Consider the following 16,845-nt stretch of genomic DNA (forward strand, 5'->3'; position numbering starts at 1 on the left):
AGCCGTCTTCTCCGGCGTAGAGTAGTCTCTGGTTGAAACGATTCACGTTCACGAGCTTGTTGTTGTATGTACGAAAGAGCTCCCGGCAGCTTTTCGTAGACGACATACGGGGAAATATAGAAACCGCCGTGCCTGATAACCTATACCCGAAGATAGTCTTATTTGTACTTTAAATAAATTGTGAAAAGTGAAATACGTTTGTATATTTTACGCGCGGTGTTCTTGATTTTTGCAAGCAATGCTTGTGGGGAGCTCTTATTTTGGTTAACTTGGGCTCATGCGAACACGGCTTTAACGAAGGTTTAAATGAACGCGGAAGGTTTGTCGCAAAGCTTGATTTTCCGATTACATTTCTTCATCGTGAGGAATAAAGAATTCACACAATTCGCACGCAAAGACGTAAGCCGTATAAAAATTTATGGAACTTCGTCTCGATATAGTCGAAAGAGAAGAAAAGGAATTCTTCCATTTGCCAGATTGCGTATGTAAAAACATTTATTTGCAAACATTTGCATTGTAATGGAAATTAATAACGATTCAGCCACTCAGGATAGTAACACGTATGTATAAACTTCTGTTATAAATTAATATATTGTCAGTAAAGCTGCAACTGGTACAATCAACAGCAAGATTATATAAATATTAAAATAATATTTTCTATTTTATATCATAGGATAACTGTAGCAGACTCAGTATGGAAATTTATCAACAGTCCAATTATAGCAATATTCTCAGATTTGGACAATCCTACAACAGAGCAAATGCTTTGCTCACTTCTGGAATCCTTATTAAAGAGATCCTGTACTTTAACCACAGTATTAGTCCCACCATTTAACAATGGTGAAGATGTTATTTTACAACAACAATATGCAGGTAGTTTACTTGTTAAATAACTACAATGTTATTAAAAATTATACTTCATACATTACTTATTATTTTTTTTTTAGCTTTTACAACCTGGTTATTTGACACAATGTTTTATTTGGTTTGTAAACCATCAAGCAATGCAGTGCTTTCAAACAGTATTGAAGTACAAGCTTGTATGCTTAGAATATTATCAAGGCATCATACAAGCATGTTTCAAACCATTACTTCAGAATACTTAAGCATACTGGATGGTATGTAACAATTCAAGGCAAAGTAAAATAAGAAAAGTAATTACATATATTTTTTACTGATAAAAAATATTTTTTCTCTACAGAAATAGCAGAGTTTTATGTAGGTAGTGCAGAAGAAATGACTCTTTCAAAGTTTCAAACTGAAAAGGATGTTATAGAAAATTTAGACTTGACACCTTTTCCTGTAAAGATTATGTCAAAGAGCGTACCATCAATTCAATCGTCTCTATTAAAGGTTTTGCTTTTCTAGCTTAAAGATTTTTTATGTAAAAAAAACTTTTAATAACATTTTAATAATAATAATAATTTTTTTCGACAGGTTATTACAAAAACTGGTGTTTCAGTTTGGGATGAGATAAAGTTGTGGGATAGAACATTAACAATCTTGATAAATTCTCCTCCAGATTTGAAAATTGAAGCACTACAACTATTCACTGAAATAATCGAAAATTTTACCGTTACTGATAACGTAAGTAACTAAAAAATAAATTATTTTAATAAAATTTATATTGTATTTTAAAATAATCTATTAAAAATTTTTTTTTTAGAGATGTAAAAGTATAATTGTATATACCTTAGAAATTGTAAAAAGTCTTCCAACTTGGATCAATGCAGATAATTTATTAATACATAAATTACCTCAGTTTGCAGAAACATTAATACGTATAATACAGTTATCACATGTTTCTCTTCATATAACAGATTTATCTTTTCAAGTTATTGACTTTATAGCTTCTGAATTTATTGGTGAGTATATTTTCTATCTCATTGCATCTTATATCTACGGTTAAATATATTCTATAAATTATGTTTTTTTTTTATATATATATTTTATTTTTTTCAGCATACAATATTAAAAGTGAGGCAATAAAAAAATTAGAACAAGTATCATGTTGTAAAATTAAACAATATTTGACTGTAGAACCACGATCTTGTTCGATTTTAGAGGCTAAAAAGTTATTGAATTACTTTATACATTGTCCAGTATGTTATAACATTTGTATTTTATAATTTAGAACTAATTTAAAAGTATTTTTATTTAATATTCTAATGTAATAATTTTTATTTTAGACTGTTATCGAGATTTTTATTCAATTTGTTTTTATTGATATTCGACGAGTTGTTATATCAAATGATATTATTCATGCAACAGATATTAGCGAGCCTTGGAAATTATTAAGAAAAGAATTAATTAATTTTATGAAAGCTGAAAAGTTTACAGAAGTATTACGTATTGTTAAAGCCTCGTCCATATTACATATTTGGCTTGAAGAACAGAAAATTCAACAAAAAGTAAAATTATATGAAAATGACTTAAATGTCATATTGAAGAGCCTTATACAAATCTTAAATTCTAATAAGCATCAAAATGAGCAAATTATTTTCGAAATTTTAATGAATTTAATGGCTCACGAGGAATCAAATAAAGTTCTACTGCAGTCAATATTAGCATTACCATTTACACAAGATTTTAAAGGATCTATGGACATCAGCCAAAAAATGGTACAAAGAGCAAAATCACTTAATGTTGAAACAATTTCGGAGTGTCTTGAAACATTATGTGCATATGGAAAAGGAAAAGAAAGATTAAAATTATTACGGATATGTATATCGAATGTCGAAATTCAAATAGCTGTTGCAGCAGTATCGTAAGTATTTTTATATTAGATTGTACACTTTTTAATTACATATGCTTGTTAATTGAAAAAAATTTTACTGAAACGTAGATACAGTGTACTATTATTCATGGATAAAAATATAAAACTGGAAGACATTTGCCAATATGTTTTAAATACTGCTTTGTCTTCTACGAAAGTAGAAATACACGAGGCTCTTGCAAACGTGTTGGGTCAAATAGCTTGTGTCTCATCGGGAAAAGGAAAAATTATTTTATTAAGGTATTGTTAGTGAACGTATAAAATAATGTGTGTAAATTTATTATAGATTAATTAACAACACTTGTTTTTAGTGAATCATTAAATAACAGAAAATGGAAAATATATTGTGAATGCTGTACAGAAAATATAAAAAAAGATGATAAACCCAACATGCATTATCTGCCAAGCGCTTACGATCATATTTTTAGTACATACTTTAAATTACTTTCTTCAACTAATATGTCTATACGTTTGGGTATTTCAAAAAATATTCTTTCTTTTTCAAATCATATTAAATTATTTAACTCGAATAAAATAACAAAATTATGGCTCCCTTATATACGTGATGAGAATATTGAAGTTCGATCGAATATCGCGTCAGTAATTGGCCAGTTATTAAGTAATAAGATCGCTATGTTGGAAAGTAATGATGAACATTTGCCGGATACTGTATCAGATGATTTAGACGAATATGTTGATCTAGTAATTAATGTCATAGCCAACACGCTTATGACTGCATTGAAGACGTCAAATCATTCCTTACATGATACATTACTTATTACTGCGAAAAATTTTGTATGGTGAGATGTCATGAAAGGAATTAGATTAATATTAAATAAGTTTTTTTTTAATTAAAAACTAATTAGTTTAATAATTTTAGTGTTCCATTATATTTGACTGAAAGGAGGATTTTACACGTATTTTTAATCACGATAACACATCCAAATTCATCACATGCAGCTATGGCTTCTGCTACAGCTACATATCGGGATGTTGCTGATTTTCTAAATGTTTCTCCAAAGGCGCTATACGTTCGATATCGAAAGGATTTCTTAAAAGTATTTATTTTATAAATTGTTGCGTACAGAATTATAATATTTCTTCGTATTATTATTTTATTTTACAGCTTTTAATGAAATGTGCAGTTAGTAATTATATTACTTTCTCATATAATATGGCAACTACAGTACATCGTGTTGCTAAATGTATTGGCTATGAAGGATCACGTCAACTGTTATCTAAGGATGGTCACTATGCAGTCTGCTTTCTAATCGCCACTATCGTTGAAATGCCAAAAGCAACTCCACTTTTATATGACATAGCCGAATTAATACATATGGACATAAAGCAAATGCTTCAAGAATATTTTTCAGTACGTAAAATTACAAGTTTTAATAACAATCGTATCGATATAATATAATCTATCCTGTATGTTTCTTTTTAGTATATTTGTAGTTATGCGTTTTTAGAAACGCCTCTTCGAATAACTACAGAATGTTTGAAACTCGTAACAAAAATAACAGAAGTTAGTCTCGCATTTCTTACAAGGCAGTCTTTTATGGTAAAGAAGTTAAATTTTTATTATTTAATTGTCTTTTATACTTTATTATCGTAAATAATATGATAAATTATGTTTTATAAATTTTGCAGGGAATATTTGAAGAACTTATGTTAAATTTTTATGAATCGCCTGAAAAAATAATAGGCTTTTTAGAAATTATTTCAGAATATGATAGTAATCAAAAAGGAAAGTTTGGAACGCAGGCACAAGTTGTAAGTACTTTAATAATTTTAATAATTTAATTATATTTTAAATAAAATACGCTACAGTTTGTGTGAGTTCGTGAGTTGTGTGCAACGATTACACAACGCACGAACTCACACAGACGATATAGTATTTTATTTTTTCGCAAGTAGCATCATTATTCCTTTTGGCCAATTTTTGCTTTAGCGCGGCCAAAAGTCGTTCCATCTTCATATTACGGCGTTAGATCTCATTATATTACTCTGTAATATATGTTCATACAGGTATCTTATTTGAATCTACGATTACATGGTATATTGGTAAATTTTGATATAAAACTCGGTCCTAAATCAGATGAACATACACAACAGTCTGCACTTGCTTCACTAGCCGTTTTAATTCGTTACATGGGTGCTACTTACTTAACTCCGCTTAGATATAAAATTTTAGCCACATTACGAACTTCGCTTGGATTGAAACGACCAGGTTTTTCGCGCTTGGTTTGTGATGCATGGGATGCATTTATTCATAAGTATGTACAAAAAAAAATATATATATATATATATCAGGCTATTATATGTGAAGTAATAATTGTAATTTTAAAATAATTAAAAAAATTTCTTTTAGTATAGCTATTGAAGAATTAGGATCGTTATTTACAACAATATGCGTTTCGTTAATACCACTGCAAAAAATATTTCCAGAGAAAGTGAATAATATGTTAGAATTTTTGATTATTCAAAATAGTGGAGGACATAATGATTATATTTCAGAATTATTTTTCGTTGATGATATGAAAATGCCGACTCATATATCCGATACAGTCAAGGCACATATTTTACAAGCAAGGTAAATTATATTATTCGATGTATATGTGACTTTTACATTTTTTAAATATTTTATTAAATTCTTAGGCCTGAAGAATTTAATGCTAATTTAAAATTATGGTTAAAACGAATCACACACGAAACCGATGAAGTGCGAATTAGAGCACTGAAACATTTGCAAACGTTTTTGGAGAAGCATCGTAGTGAACTTAATAAAATGATATTAAGTGAAACCGATGTCCATCCGTTAATCGTTGAGGTACAATTATAATTATTACATATACGAATGCGTTACATATATATATATATTATTTTTTTATAATGTATCCATATGATATTTTAAAGTTATTGGATACTTTATTGATTGGATGTCAAGATAAAGACGAATCTATTCGTTTATGTTACGGAGAATGTCTTGGAGAATTAGGAGCTATCGAACCGAGTCTTCTTCCACGAAGAATTATTTCTAGAGGTATTATTCTTTTATTATGACATGATTCTTATTTAAATCTATTTAAAATTATTTTTATAATATAGAGAATAGTAAGTTTATATCGGACATGAATCAAGAGTTCGCGTGTGCGCTACTTTCTGAGCATGTGAGAGCTTTTCAAATGCAAAAAAACAGCCAAAGTATGGATTGCTTTTCACTTGCTATACAGGTATTTAAACTCATATGCATTTGTGATTTTAAAGGATCGCAAATCTCTTTAATAATGTGATGATTTTTTTAGGAGATATTAAAAGCATATGATATTTCTCCGCAAGGCCGGAATAATCAATTGTGGCACAATTTACCGCTTACAACGCAACAAATTATTATCCCCTTTCTGACATCGCATTACAAGATAGTTACTGTTAGCGATGATGATGAATTTCCTCATCCTATATACGGGTAAGTTTTATATACAGTGTTAAAATATTATTTTATACCGAACGATAACTAATATAAAAATTTATAGTTCTGAAGCAGGTTCTTCGGTTGAAAATTGGGCGTATAACTGGCTTTGCAGTATGTCTAATGCTGTACGTGATACAACGCTTAATAACGTGTTACAGGCATGCAAACTCGCGTTTAAACGGGATATAAAAACATTAATATTTTGTTTGCCGTACCTTGTGTGTAAGTTAAAGCGTTATATTTGCTTAAATAATAATTTAATATATAAATATACATTGTTCTTATTTTTTTAGCGTACATAATTGCAAATAAGGAAGAGGAATATGTTAAGATTAGAGAAGAGATGTTAGCTGTGATCAATGTTCGACAAAAACCTGTATTGGATCCTGATCTTTTGCGCCATCGGCCACTGAGATATGGGCAAAGTACACAGGCTGGTGACAAAAGAATTTCGGAAGAAACTAGACGTACACGCTGTTCACAAGTTAGTATAATTTTTTAAATAATTTTATTTTATATTTTCTTAATATTTTTGACTTTCAAATATTTTTATATGATTGGTATAGATAATCTTTATTATATTGGATCATTTGCAAAGATGGCTCAGAGAACGAAGATTGTTTCAAGACGATAGATACGAAGCAATAAAAAGTTTGTAATAAAAAATATATTTTATCATGTATTAATTTATATTAAGTGTCTAAATTAATTATGATTCTTTCTATATTTCTAGAATTCTGCAATAAATTAGATAGTTTGGTTGTAGCAGAAGGTTGTTACCAATCACGAGAATATCATCGTGCATTAATGTATTTAGAACAACATATGGCATCTAGTAACAAAGGGTTGTCAGAATCGACAGAAGGTGGTTTACTCGCTGTATGTAATGATTACATGTTTTAAATTGGTATATGTGACACATTAATTTTTTTTTTAATAAAATATAAATCTATTTATTGTAGAAAATTTATGCGCAACTTGATGAGCCCGATGGAGTCTCTGGTATTTTGGTTACACAAGATCAATCTCCTACCTTGCAACAGTTGGTTCTAGCGCATGAAGTTAATGGACAGCTTCAGGTACTATAGGCATATTTAATATTTCGTGACTGTAATTTTTCTTTATCAAACATTTTAATATGATTTTAATTAGGATGCAGCTACGTGTTACGAGAGGCTCATGCAAACAAAAGATTCAAAACATACGTATCTACAAGGTATGATAGAATGTTATCTTGGCTTAGATCAACCTTTCACTGCCAAACACATTACTGAGGGTTTATTAAGTAGCAGGTAATATTAATATTATTATTATATATCTATATTAAAATTATTTGTAAATTAAATATTTTTTTTTATGTGACAGGCCAGAATTAGAGCCTCTTATAACCGAACGTGAACTTTTTTGGAAACTTGCTCACTTTTCTCGATTTGAAGAATCTTCCCAGAAAAATATAAAACACATATTATTAGATGATCTCGTAAAAGGAACAAAACCAGATTTGCTATCGTTGAAAAAGAATTTAGTATCGTTATTAGAAGACGCTTCTCGACCGGGAGCATATCAACAAAGTTATTCATACATTATGAAGTAAGTATAAATAATTTTTTTTTTTTTTTTAATTATAAAAGTATGTTTTTTATATTATTTTTAGATTACATATATTGAATGAATTTGATAAAGCAACTTCAATGATGTTAAACAATACAGAAGGTCTTCCAGCAATGCTGGAGGAGTGGGAAAAGCGTGGACAATTATTGAAAGCATCTCGTGGTGTAGAATTTGTCCTAAGTATGCGCAGAGCAACTTTAGATTTAGCTGTACAATTACAACAAAAAACTCAAAATACACAAAATTCAATGCTTAAGCAAGAAATTGGTAAAATTTGGTTGAAAAGCGCCAAAATTGCCAGAAAGTATGTATAATATATAATTTCCTTTATATTTTTAGTTTTTTTTAAACGAGTTTTTTTTTTATTAGGGCTGGCTTGCACCAACAAGCATATATGCATATTTTATCGGCCAGTGATTGTTGTCCACCACAACCGTACTTGTACATAGAACAAGCTCAATTATATTGGCAGAAAGGTTGTCAAGAAGATGCTTTTACTACTTTAAATCGTTGTTTTTCAAATTGTTTTCAGCCAGCACAATATTATAAACAATTACCCTCGGGAGACTGTAACGAAGAAAGAAGACATTTCGCAAAAGTCTGTAATATTAAAAGATGAAATTTATTAACTGAAAAAGTAACACGATTATTTTATTTATATTCATTCTTTTTAGGCAAAGCTTCTTTTTGCAAAATACAACGATGAGACTCTTAATGTCGACACAGATGGTTGCATCGTTAATTATAAAGAAGCGATTGAAGTGTGGAAATGCTGGGAAAAAAGTTGGGTATCGTGTGCTCAGTATTACGATACTATTGTTGAAAGAATGTCTGAAGACGACAAAGATAGAAATAGACGGTAGGTTTATGTTTTAATACATTTTTTTTCACGATACGATTAAAGTTAAAAATTTACAATTAATATATTTATGTAATCAAGGGACTTGCAAATACACATGATGAATTTTTATGGCAAATCCCTTCAATATGGTTGCAAGTACATTCATCATTCGATGCCTAAGATGTTGACCATCTGGCTGGATAATGCGTCTCGTGCCACGATCACTTCCGACCCACCAGATGTTATTAAACTTCGTCAAGATCGTTTGTCAAAAATGACTCAGATTATGGGTATTTATTTGCATTGAAATAAAATAAAAATTTATGATTAAATAAAGAATACGAATTGTTTTTTACATTTCAGACGTCTACCATCAAAGATTACCAACGTTCATGTGGCTGACAGCATTCAGTCAACTTGTTTCGAGGATCTGTCATCCATCTCCGCAAGTGCAAAGTACACTTTGCGCAATTTTAGTGAATTTAATTTCAGCGTATCCGCAACATTGCTTATGGATGATGGCATCAGTATTTAATGTACATTTTATTATATGTTTTTTTTAAATATAATTGGTGATATATATAATTTTATTTAATTGATAAATTTCCTTTATTTTATAGTCTTCGTATCCGGCGCGGCAAAAACGATGTCAAGAAATCTTAAATCATGCGCAATTAAAAACATCGGACATGTCTAAACTTATTAAAGATTGCCACAGACTTTGGGAGAGATTAATTGAATTATCTAATAAATCAATACCGGATGTGAGTTATTTAATCGTATTTTGTGAAATATGATTAAAATTATAACAGAAGAAAATTAATATATACCGAAATAATAAAATTTTGGTATTTTATAGGGAACATTAAACACTACCGTAACGAATTTATCTAAAACTTTGCCAAGACTACTTGCAAATAAAGATTTCAGCTCCATCATGATGCCAACAACGAAATTCAGACAACTACATCTTCCGTCCAAAAATGCTTCGATTGATAATCATAAGCCATTTTTAACGTAAGTAGAATATTGATTATTAAAATATTAATTTCTTGTTACATAATATGATAATTTATTTTTATTATACTTTTAATATAGGAGATGGGTACATATAATAAAAATAGAGGAAAATGTCGTAATAATGCCATCCCTTCAACGACCGCGACGAATTACGCTGAGAGGATCAGATGGCAAAGAATATCTCTTTATGTGTAAACCAAAAGATGATTTACGTAAAGATTTTAGATTGATGGAATTCAATGACATTGTAAATAAGTATCTTCAAAATGATCCAGAATCTCGACAAAGGAGACTTTATATACGCACATACGTAAGGCTTAAAAATTAATTTTTTATCTACATTAAATTTTAATATATTATACCAGCTACTTTTGATTTGTAGAGCGTTGTGCCATTAAATGAAGAATGCGGTTTAATAGAATGGATACCAAATCTAGTTGGTTTTCGACCTACTATTATGAATTTATATCGGGAAAGAGGTATTGCACCTACAACTAAGGAACTTAAAACAATGATATGTGGTGAGTTATAATACGATTACTAAGAACGTGTTTAACATGTAAAAAAAATTATTTTGTCTTATTTCTACCTTTTTTTTTTTTAATAGCTTTAAAAGACCCATTAGAAAAAAAGAAACAAGTGTTTTTACAGAAGTTAATACCGCGACATCCTTCTGTATTTGGAGATTGGTTTCGCATTATGTTTCCCGATTCATATGGATGGTACGTACTTATAAAATTGCAGCTTATATGGCTCGAATACGATCACTAGTGGTCGTGGATGAGGCGCGGTGAGGCGCAGTAAGAGGAGGGAAATTTTCAGTTAATTCAAGAGACTAATTTTTTATATATAGATTGTGTATATATATATGTAAATTAATTATCTTTTATAAAAAGGTATGAAGCTCGCACGGCATATATTAGGACTACTGCTGTCATGTCTATGGTGGGATACATACTTGGACTTGGTGATCGCCATGGAGAAAATATATTATTCGACTCTACGTGTGGAGATTGTGTACATGTTGATTTCAATTGCTTATTTAACAGGGTAAATAAGTAATTAATGATTAAAACTTAAATTTTAGTATTTAAAAAAAAGAATTTTATCTTAAAATCGTAATTTTATTTTATACATGTATACACATTATAGAAATGTCGTTTCTCTTTCGTTTTGTTAATCTTATTTATCTTAATTAAAAATGATGTATAATTTTTAGGGTGAACTTTTTGATTGGCCCGAACGAGTACCATTTCGTTTGACACATAATATGGTAGATGCTATGGGTCCTTTAAAAATTGAAGGACCGTTCAGACACGCTTGCCAAATTACTATGCGTGTACTTCGACAAGAATCAAGTACATTATTAAGTGTACTTACGCCTTTTGCCTACGATCCACTTGTTAGTTGGACTAGGAATCAACATGGCGAAGCAGCTGAAAAAACAAATGAAAAAGTATACTAAATTTTTTTTTTTATTAAATTATGCAAGAAAAGATACGAGAATAATCCACTTTTTGCTTTAGGCTGTAGAACATATAAAAAATATTGATCAACGGCTAAAAGGCTTAATAAGATATCCTGGAAAAAAGGCAGAGAACATCGCGTTACATCTTAGCGTTGAAGGACAAACTCATCATTTAATTTTAGAAGCAACAAATATAGATAATCTGTGCCAAATGTATTTTGGTTGGGGTGGATATTTGTAACGATGTCATTAAAAGGTAATAAACGTAAGATCGAATTCTTCATTTATATACATATATATATTAACTGACAGTAATATACGAACCATATCGCATTACTGGATCTTCTATACTGTTTTTAAATGTTGCATTTTTTTATTTCTTTTAGTATTATATTTCTTAATTATACATTTATAACTTTATTCGATTATAATGTAACAGTAGTTTCGTCTGAACCGAAACTGCGGAGTAACATGAAATATGAGACAGCCGTGCTCAACACCTGCAAATATTAGAATTAAAATAATTTTCTTATTGCGCACATTGTAAAGATTCCATAATTTTGATACATTTTATACGAAAAAATATGATTTCTTACTCCATTAAAATTCTCTAGATGCATAACGTAAATTTTTCCTGCAGTTATTTTGCTGGGTTTTTGACTGCGAAGTATGAGCAAATGTATTTCAGTTTTCAGTAAAATTGGTAATTTATACCAAGCAATAGTATACATAGTTTTATAAATCATGGAACTCTGTGATAAAACAAGCCATAAAAAACATGCACATGTATGTGCCGTCTATATTTATTTTTTAACAAAGCGCTAATTTAATTTTATTATTACCTCATATATTAAATCATCACCGGGTATGCAAAAAAGTAGTAATTGAAAAAGTGCCATGATTAGATATGAAAAATATTTGACTGACTTGGAAAGCATATTAGAAGTTATATCTGCAGTCGCAATTTGAAAACCTACTAGACATATTATAAGACTGCTAGCTACTGTTTGCAAAAATAACATTGGACTAAAAACTGTTTCCATATAATCACAAAACCTAAATGCAAAATCGTAAAATTTTGTTTCATAATTATGTATTATACAGTGTACAATACAGAAAACGTATACATATACATTTAATAACTTAAAATTATTACCATAGAACCTTGTAATGATGTTTGATAATGTCTATAATATGAAATTTAATTTTAAGCATATTTTCTGCGATATATGCATGTTTTATCTATAAAAAAAATGTATATGTATATAAATATAAAGACTTAATACGTATGCACTAACATAATGCCAACTGTATATTTTAATTTATAATATATAAAAGGTTTCTGAAAGTGGATACTGACGTCAAAATTGGTGTTAATATTTTTTATCTTTTTTTGTAGCACTTTGAAATGGCCACACGTATGAAATAAAGCTGTTGCAATTAAAGTATCAGTGCCAAGGATAACAAGGCCACACAAACTTGTTGCCACCATTTGCGAGAGATATACGATCTATGTGAAAAGAAAACGGACACAAAAAAATTTTATCTCACAAATATTTCGACAAGTCTCCTGAATACAGGTAAAACTCTCACCTCGTACATTGGAAAATTATAATAAGAGTCTGGATACAAAGCTAAAAATGGAAAGTGTTTTGTACTGTTTAGGCCGATGATATCTTTATTTTCAGCGATAATTATATCGATTATAGGTAGACTGAAGAAGAACATTAAAGAATTACAAATCAGAATTAAATATCCTTTAGTGAACAAACGTCCTTTTTTCACGTATCTACAAATGAATAGTATCACAAGTAATGTAAGTTAATTTCTAAATGCATGTAGTACATATTTTTAATTTAAAAAATATGTACTTACATCTCGTATACGTGTGCGTGTTTATTCGAAATGTATGTCATTACATTCCAATAATCTGTTAACATGTATTCTATAAAAGGATCCATTTTTTTTCTATTGCTTATCCAAACTAACGATTTTAATAAGGCAAGTAAAATAGTGAACAATACGGAACTATAAAAAATATATAAAAATAAAATAAGCTGAGTTCGTCTTAAAACAAGCAGTAAAATTACAATCTAATATTAACAAACGAATACATACCTTGTTTCCAATACAATAGACATATCTTGCCAATTTTCATAAATCTGCATTCCTTGTGGTATAACGATAGCAATCATACACATACAACATATAATATATCTCACGACACTCGTTGGATAAAGTCCAACAAATTTTAAAACCTTTTTATTAATAAATACGTAATCGTTGATATCCATATTATTTTCATCGAAAGGATGTTCGAAAATAAAGTTTTACAAGAAATGAACGAACACGAACTTTATATATTAGATTTACGTTAGTTAATATTGACAGAAACTATATTAAAGGGCTACGAATAAATGAAATAGAAGCTCTCGATTGTGGAGAGCTTATTATCGGTCTTAAAAGTTAGCATTTTATATATTTTTAATTAAATTTGATTAATTACTTTATTTTAGATAGGCAATTAGTAGACATTACTGATGGCCCAATATTGAATCATAATTAGTAGATTCTACAGTATTAAAGATCTATATAGAGAGACACAAAATACGAATTGTAGACTTTATAACTTATCTGTTCATTAATGTTTCATACTTAATGACAGCTAATTTGCTAGGCCCAACGTCTTTCATTATTAAAGATATAAAGACAAACTACATAGGTCATTTCCTTCGGTTGGTTTTTTCATTTATGCAGCTTCACAAACGGTGCTAGTTTTCTAGTTAACCACTAATAAGGCATTTCAAGAGACAGATGGTTTTCTTTGTACTTTATACTTATTTATTATTCTCATACAAAATACATGTATGTGTCACAAAGGATAATTATAACTTCCGGGTGAGCGTATACCCTATTTCATTTTCAACGACATTTGCTGCAAGTGGGGTCGATTACTTACGATCCGAACGCGATGTTAAGACGAGTCTCACGATATATCTAATAGGTCTTCGTACAATACTATCGGTAGTGAAACGAGACCAAGGAATCGTGCAAATATAAGGATGTGAGAAATCGAAAAGGCAACAAACAACAGATTTATTTTTATGACAATCTACCCTACGGCATGTAAGTCTTTTTATAAAAAATCTTATTACAATTTATAAAATGTTGTTAATGCATGCAGAGCATGTCAGTAATAAACAATAATCGATTTTCTGATCTGATTATAATGTAATTTGAAACGTAATACTATTTGCATTTATATATGTTACAAGCAGTTTTAATTTAGTAACGTTACAAGTATATCATCGTGATACGTTATAAAAAAATTTATTTTAAAAAAGTGCTTTATCGTTTTACGTAATTTATGCATCATGATTTGTATTAAATAATACATAATATGTAGAATATAGTTTCACGTTTCGAAAGTTGTACTCGCTCCCTGTACAATGTTTATACGAAGACTGACGCAATGAAGTCATATGCAAACTTACCACAGTTTAAGGACATTTTCTTTCTACTTGACTCTTTCCGCTCTCTTCATATTCTTGACTGGAAATCCACATTTGTTGGAAAGTGCCAATTGATGCTAAAATTGAACCTCCGATCCATGCTCCAAATCTTCTTTCCGCGCATCCATTCGCGCTAATTAATTTAAGACGCATACTAGAAGGTATTCTCATGGATAAATCTCTATTCAAACGTTCCGGGAATCCCTGTGAATGCAAAGTTTTTTATTAATATAAGAGAAGCATATGCATTAGTTACAATTTATTAAAATTCTACCTGAATAAATGAATTTCCACCAGTTACTACAACACTTCCGTATAATGCCGGTCGTACATCAACGTCGCACATGCCAACACTAGTTGTGACGATATGTCCTACTCCTAACATAGTATTGCCGACCATACCACCACGCATTTGTACTATACTAGGATCAAATAAAGCTTCTGGTATTCGAAATCTTTCACTTCCAAAATCCTGAAAATAATATTCTTTCAATTATATCGTTTCAACATTTGGTATTATAGGTATGGAAGGCAGATATGAAATTTGCCGCGGCGAGCGGCGACGGTGGCCGGCGTACGTGACTTCGTACGCGCGCGCTTTGTGTGAGATTTGACGCACCCCGCGCCAAGATCACGTACGCTAGCCGCCGTCGCTGCACCACGAACGTTATTTCGGACGGTGAGTACGAATAAAATGTATAATACCTGATGGTATCCTGTAGGGAATTCATATTGAACTGCAGGAATTGTAGAAACAATTTTCTCATCAAATGGGGTTTCTGATATTTGAAGAACTGTGGCTTGGAAGTCTTGAATTACTTTTTTTACCATATAATTATGCCAAGACTTGGTAACGTCAGGTAAGCCTTTCTTTTTAACCCATCGTGGTTTATCGTGATCTTTAACTACTTCTTTGCTGCCCACCATATATGGAGGTGACAAGTCAATATCATTATCCTGCATTTGTTTCAAATAAATTAGACGAATAAGGTTAGAAAATATATCGATAAGAATATGTAACACTTGCATACCTGCAAATACTGTCGGCATTGCATACTTATATAATCTCCACCAAGGGGCGATTTACCAATAGCTTGTGTTAACACAAATCCGTCTTGTACAGGTACCGCAGATGTATGCGTCGCGCCGCTATCAACGACGATACCGGTCGCTCTTCCATTTGCAAATGCAGCCAAAACCGCGTTTTTTACAAGAAAATAAGCCGGTACATTGTATTTCTCGAACATTAACTCTGTTAACTTTTCTCTCTTGCTGCGCACATTCCACGGTGATTCGGAAAATAGTACAGGATGATATTCGGCATCGGACTGAATTATTTTGGAATACGTGTAATCTAGGACCTAATAAATAGATATACGATTTAGGTTTATAAAAAATCAGATACGTCATAATTTTAATTCGCAATATTGTTTCATTTACCTTTTCGAAATGATCCCAATCTTCAATCATGCCGTCTTTCATATAATTCGCAACCTCCATATTCTTCCGCGGTACATGAAGAATCGTGGTATCAATATAATATTTGGTCCCATTCTGTGTAATATTACTGTCAGGTTTTTTGTCATCGATGTCCATAGGTTCAACTTTAGTAGCCATGCCATTCGCATCTTCTCCTATACCGACAACAGCTGGAATTTCTGCTTTCGGCGTGTCCTCCTGAGCATAGCCCACTCGTAGAGAATGATGACCTAAGTCAAAGACTAATGCTCCTATTTCGTCTCCACCGTATAGCATTCCACCAGACATCTTAAAGAGAGTGTTAGGCTTCTGTAAGAATATTTATTAATAAAAAAACAATCGTTTACACATTTATGCAACGCATCTGTAGCCTTAAACACTAGCACATATAAACAGACACAATGTAATGACAATTATGCTCCAGTTATGTCTGGAACATTTTACTATCGCGTCTAAGAGCACTCACCTAATCTTTTGTGTCTTAATTACAAAAAGAACTCAATAAAACGGCAGGAGTATTTTATTTATTTGACAGTTACATGAACACTCCGTTTTTTTTTCTTTTTTATGATTTTGCGGCTTAACCATAACCTCAATCTGGCAGGACGCTGCTCGCGGTACCAACCGCAGCAACCGTAGGCAAAAGTCCTTAGTAAAGTCTTGCTT

General features: G+C 30.7%; 2 protein-coding genes and 1 pseudogene across 4 annotated transcripts; 1 reads left to right on the forward strand and 2 right to left on the reverse strand.

The window, feature by feature from the left end:
* Nucleotides 1-10: 10 nt before the first annotated feature.
* Nucleotides 11-14,907, forward strand: LOC139109341 (serine/threonine-protein kinase ATR). 3 transcript variants are annotated; one of them, XR_011546820.1, is made up of 42 exons: nucleotides 11-560; nucleotides 674-873; nucleotides 948-1,118; nucleotides 1,202-1,353; nucleotides 1,438-1,587; nucleotides 1,667-1,865; nucleotides 1,963-2,102; nucleotides 2,190-2,767; nucleotides 2,846-3,016; nucleotides 3,088-3,576; nucleotides 3,657-3,834; nucleotides 3,903-4,148; nucleotides 4,221-4,337; nucleotides 4,427-4,549; nucleotides 4,805-5,052; nucleotides 5,148-5,369; nucleotides 5,435-5,606; nucleotides 5,693-5,819; nucleotides 5,885-6,009; nucleotides 6,082-6,242; nucleotides 6,310-6,470; nucleotides 6,542-6,732; nucleotides 6,815-6,899; nucleotides 6,982-7,127; nucleotides 7,211-7,327; nucleotides 7,401-7,540; nucleotides 7,614-7,838; nucleotides 7,903-8,163; nucleotides 8,229-8,457; nucleotides 8,534-8,718; nucleotides 8,800-8,990; nucleotides 9,064-9,236; nucleotides 9,321-9,464; nucleotides 9,560-9,717; nucleotides 9,799-10,030; nucleotides 10,103-10,241; nucleotides 10,328-10,442; nucleotides 10,617-10,770; nucleotides 10,940-11,176; nucleotides 11,247-11,444; nucleotides 12,588-12,768; nucleotides 12,877-14,907. XR_011546820.1 is itself a non-coding variant. In XM_070668324.1 (41 exons), the coding sequence occupies exons 1-40, from the start codon at nucleotides 520-522 to the stop codon at nucleotides 11,427-11,429; spliced, it is 7,476 nt and encodes a 2,491-aa protein (XP_070524425.1). In that variant the 5' UTR covers nucleotides 11-519; the 3' UTR covers nucleotides 11,430-11,444; nucleotides 12,588-14,907. The 3 variants fall into 3 exon arrangements, 1 of the variants encoding a protein (XP_070524425.1); XR_011546821.1 differs by having other exon boundaries at nucleotides 12,898-14,907; XM_070668324.1 differs by having other exon boundaries at nucleotides 12,588-14,907.
* LOC139109409 (odorant receptor 13a-like) lies at nucleotides 11,606-13,509 on the reverse strand (annotated as a pseudogene).
* Nucleotides 14,264-16,797, reverse strand: Bap55 (Brahma associated protein 55kD). The gene is made up of 6 exons (XM_070668339.1): nucleotides 16,646-16,797; nucleotides 16,141-16,488; nucleotides 15,732-16,061; nucleotides 15,406-15,657; nucleotides 14,975-15,172; nucleotides 14,264-14,904 (listed from the first exon to the last, which is right to left on the reverse strand). The coding sequence occupies exons 2-6, from the start codon at nucleotides 16,465-16,467 to the stop codon at nucleotides 14,689-14,691; spliced, it is 1,323 nt and encodes a 440-aa protein (XP_070524440.1). The 5' UTR covers nucleotides 16,468-16,488; nucleotides 16,646-16,797; the 3' UTR covers nucleotides 14,264-14,688.
* Nucleotides 16,798-16,845: the final 48 nt, after the last annotated feature.

The sequence above is a fragment of the Cardiocondyla obscurior genome, linkage group LG17 (assembly GCF_019399895.1).
Source record: "Cardiocondyla obscurior isolate alpha-2009 linkage group LG17, Cobs3.1, whole genome shotgun sequence".
Taxonomy (NCBI): domain Eukaryota; kingdom Metazoa; phylum Arthropoda; class Insecta; order Hymenoptera; family Formicidae; genus Cardiocondyla; species Cardiocondyla obscurior.

Coding starts and splice junctions, on each gene's coding strand:
- LOC139109341 (XM_070668324.1), top strand. CDS start 520: ATGGAAATTAATAACGATTCAGCCACTCAGGATAGTAACAC. Junction 8,458..8,533: donor AAAGAAGACATTTCGCAAAA/GTCTGTAATATT, acceptor CATTCTTTTTAG/GCAAAGCTTCTTTTTGCAAA. Junction 10,443..10,616: donor TTTCCCGATTCATATGGATG/GTACGTACTTAT, acceptor TTTTATAAAAAG/GTATGAAGCTCGCACGGCAT.
- Bap55 (XM_070668339.1), bottom strand. CDS start 16,467: ATGTCTGGTGGAATGCTATACGGTGGAGACGAAATAGGAGCATTAGTC. Junction 15,658..15,731: donor AATGCCGACAGTATTTGCAG/GTATGCAAGTGT, acceptor AAACAAATGCAG/GATAATGATATTGACTTGTC. Junction 14,905..14,974: donor GTGGAAATTCATTTATTCAG/GTAGAATTTTAA, acceptor TTGCATTCACAG/GGATTCCCGGAACGTTTGAA.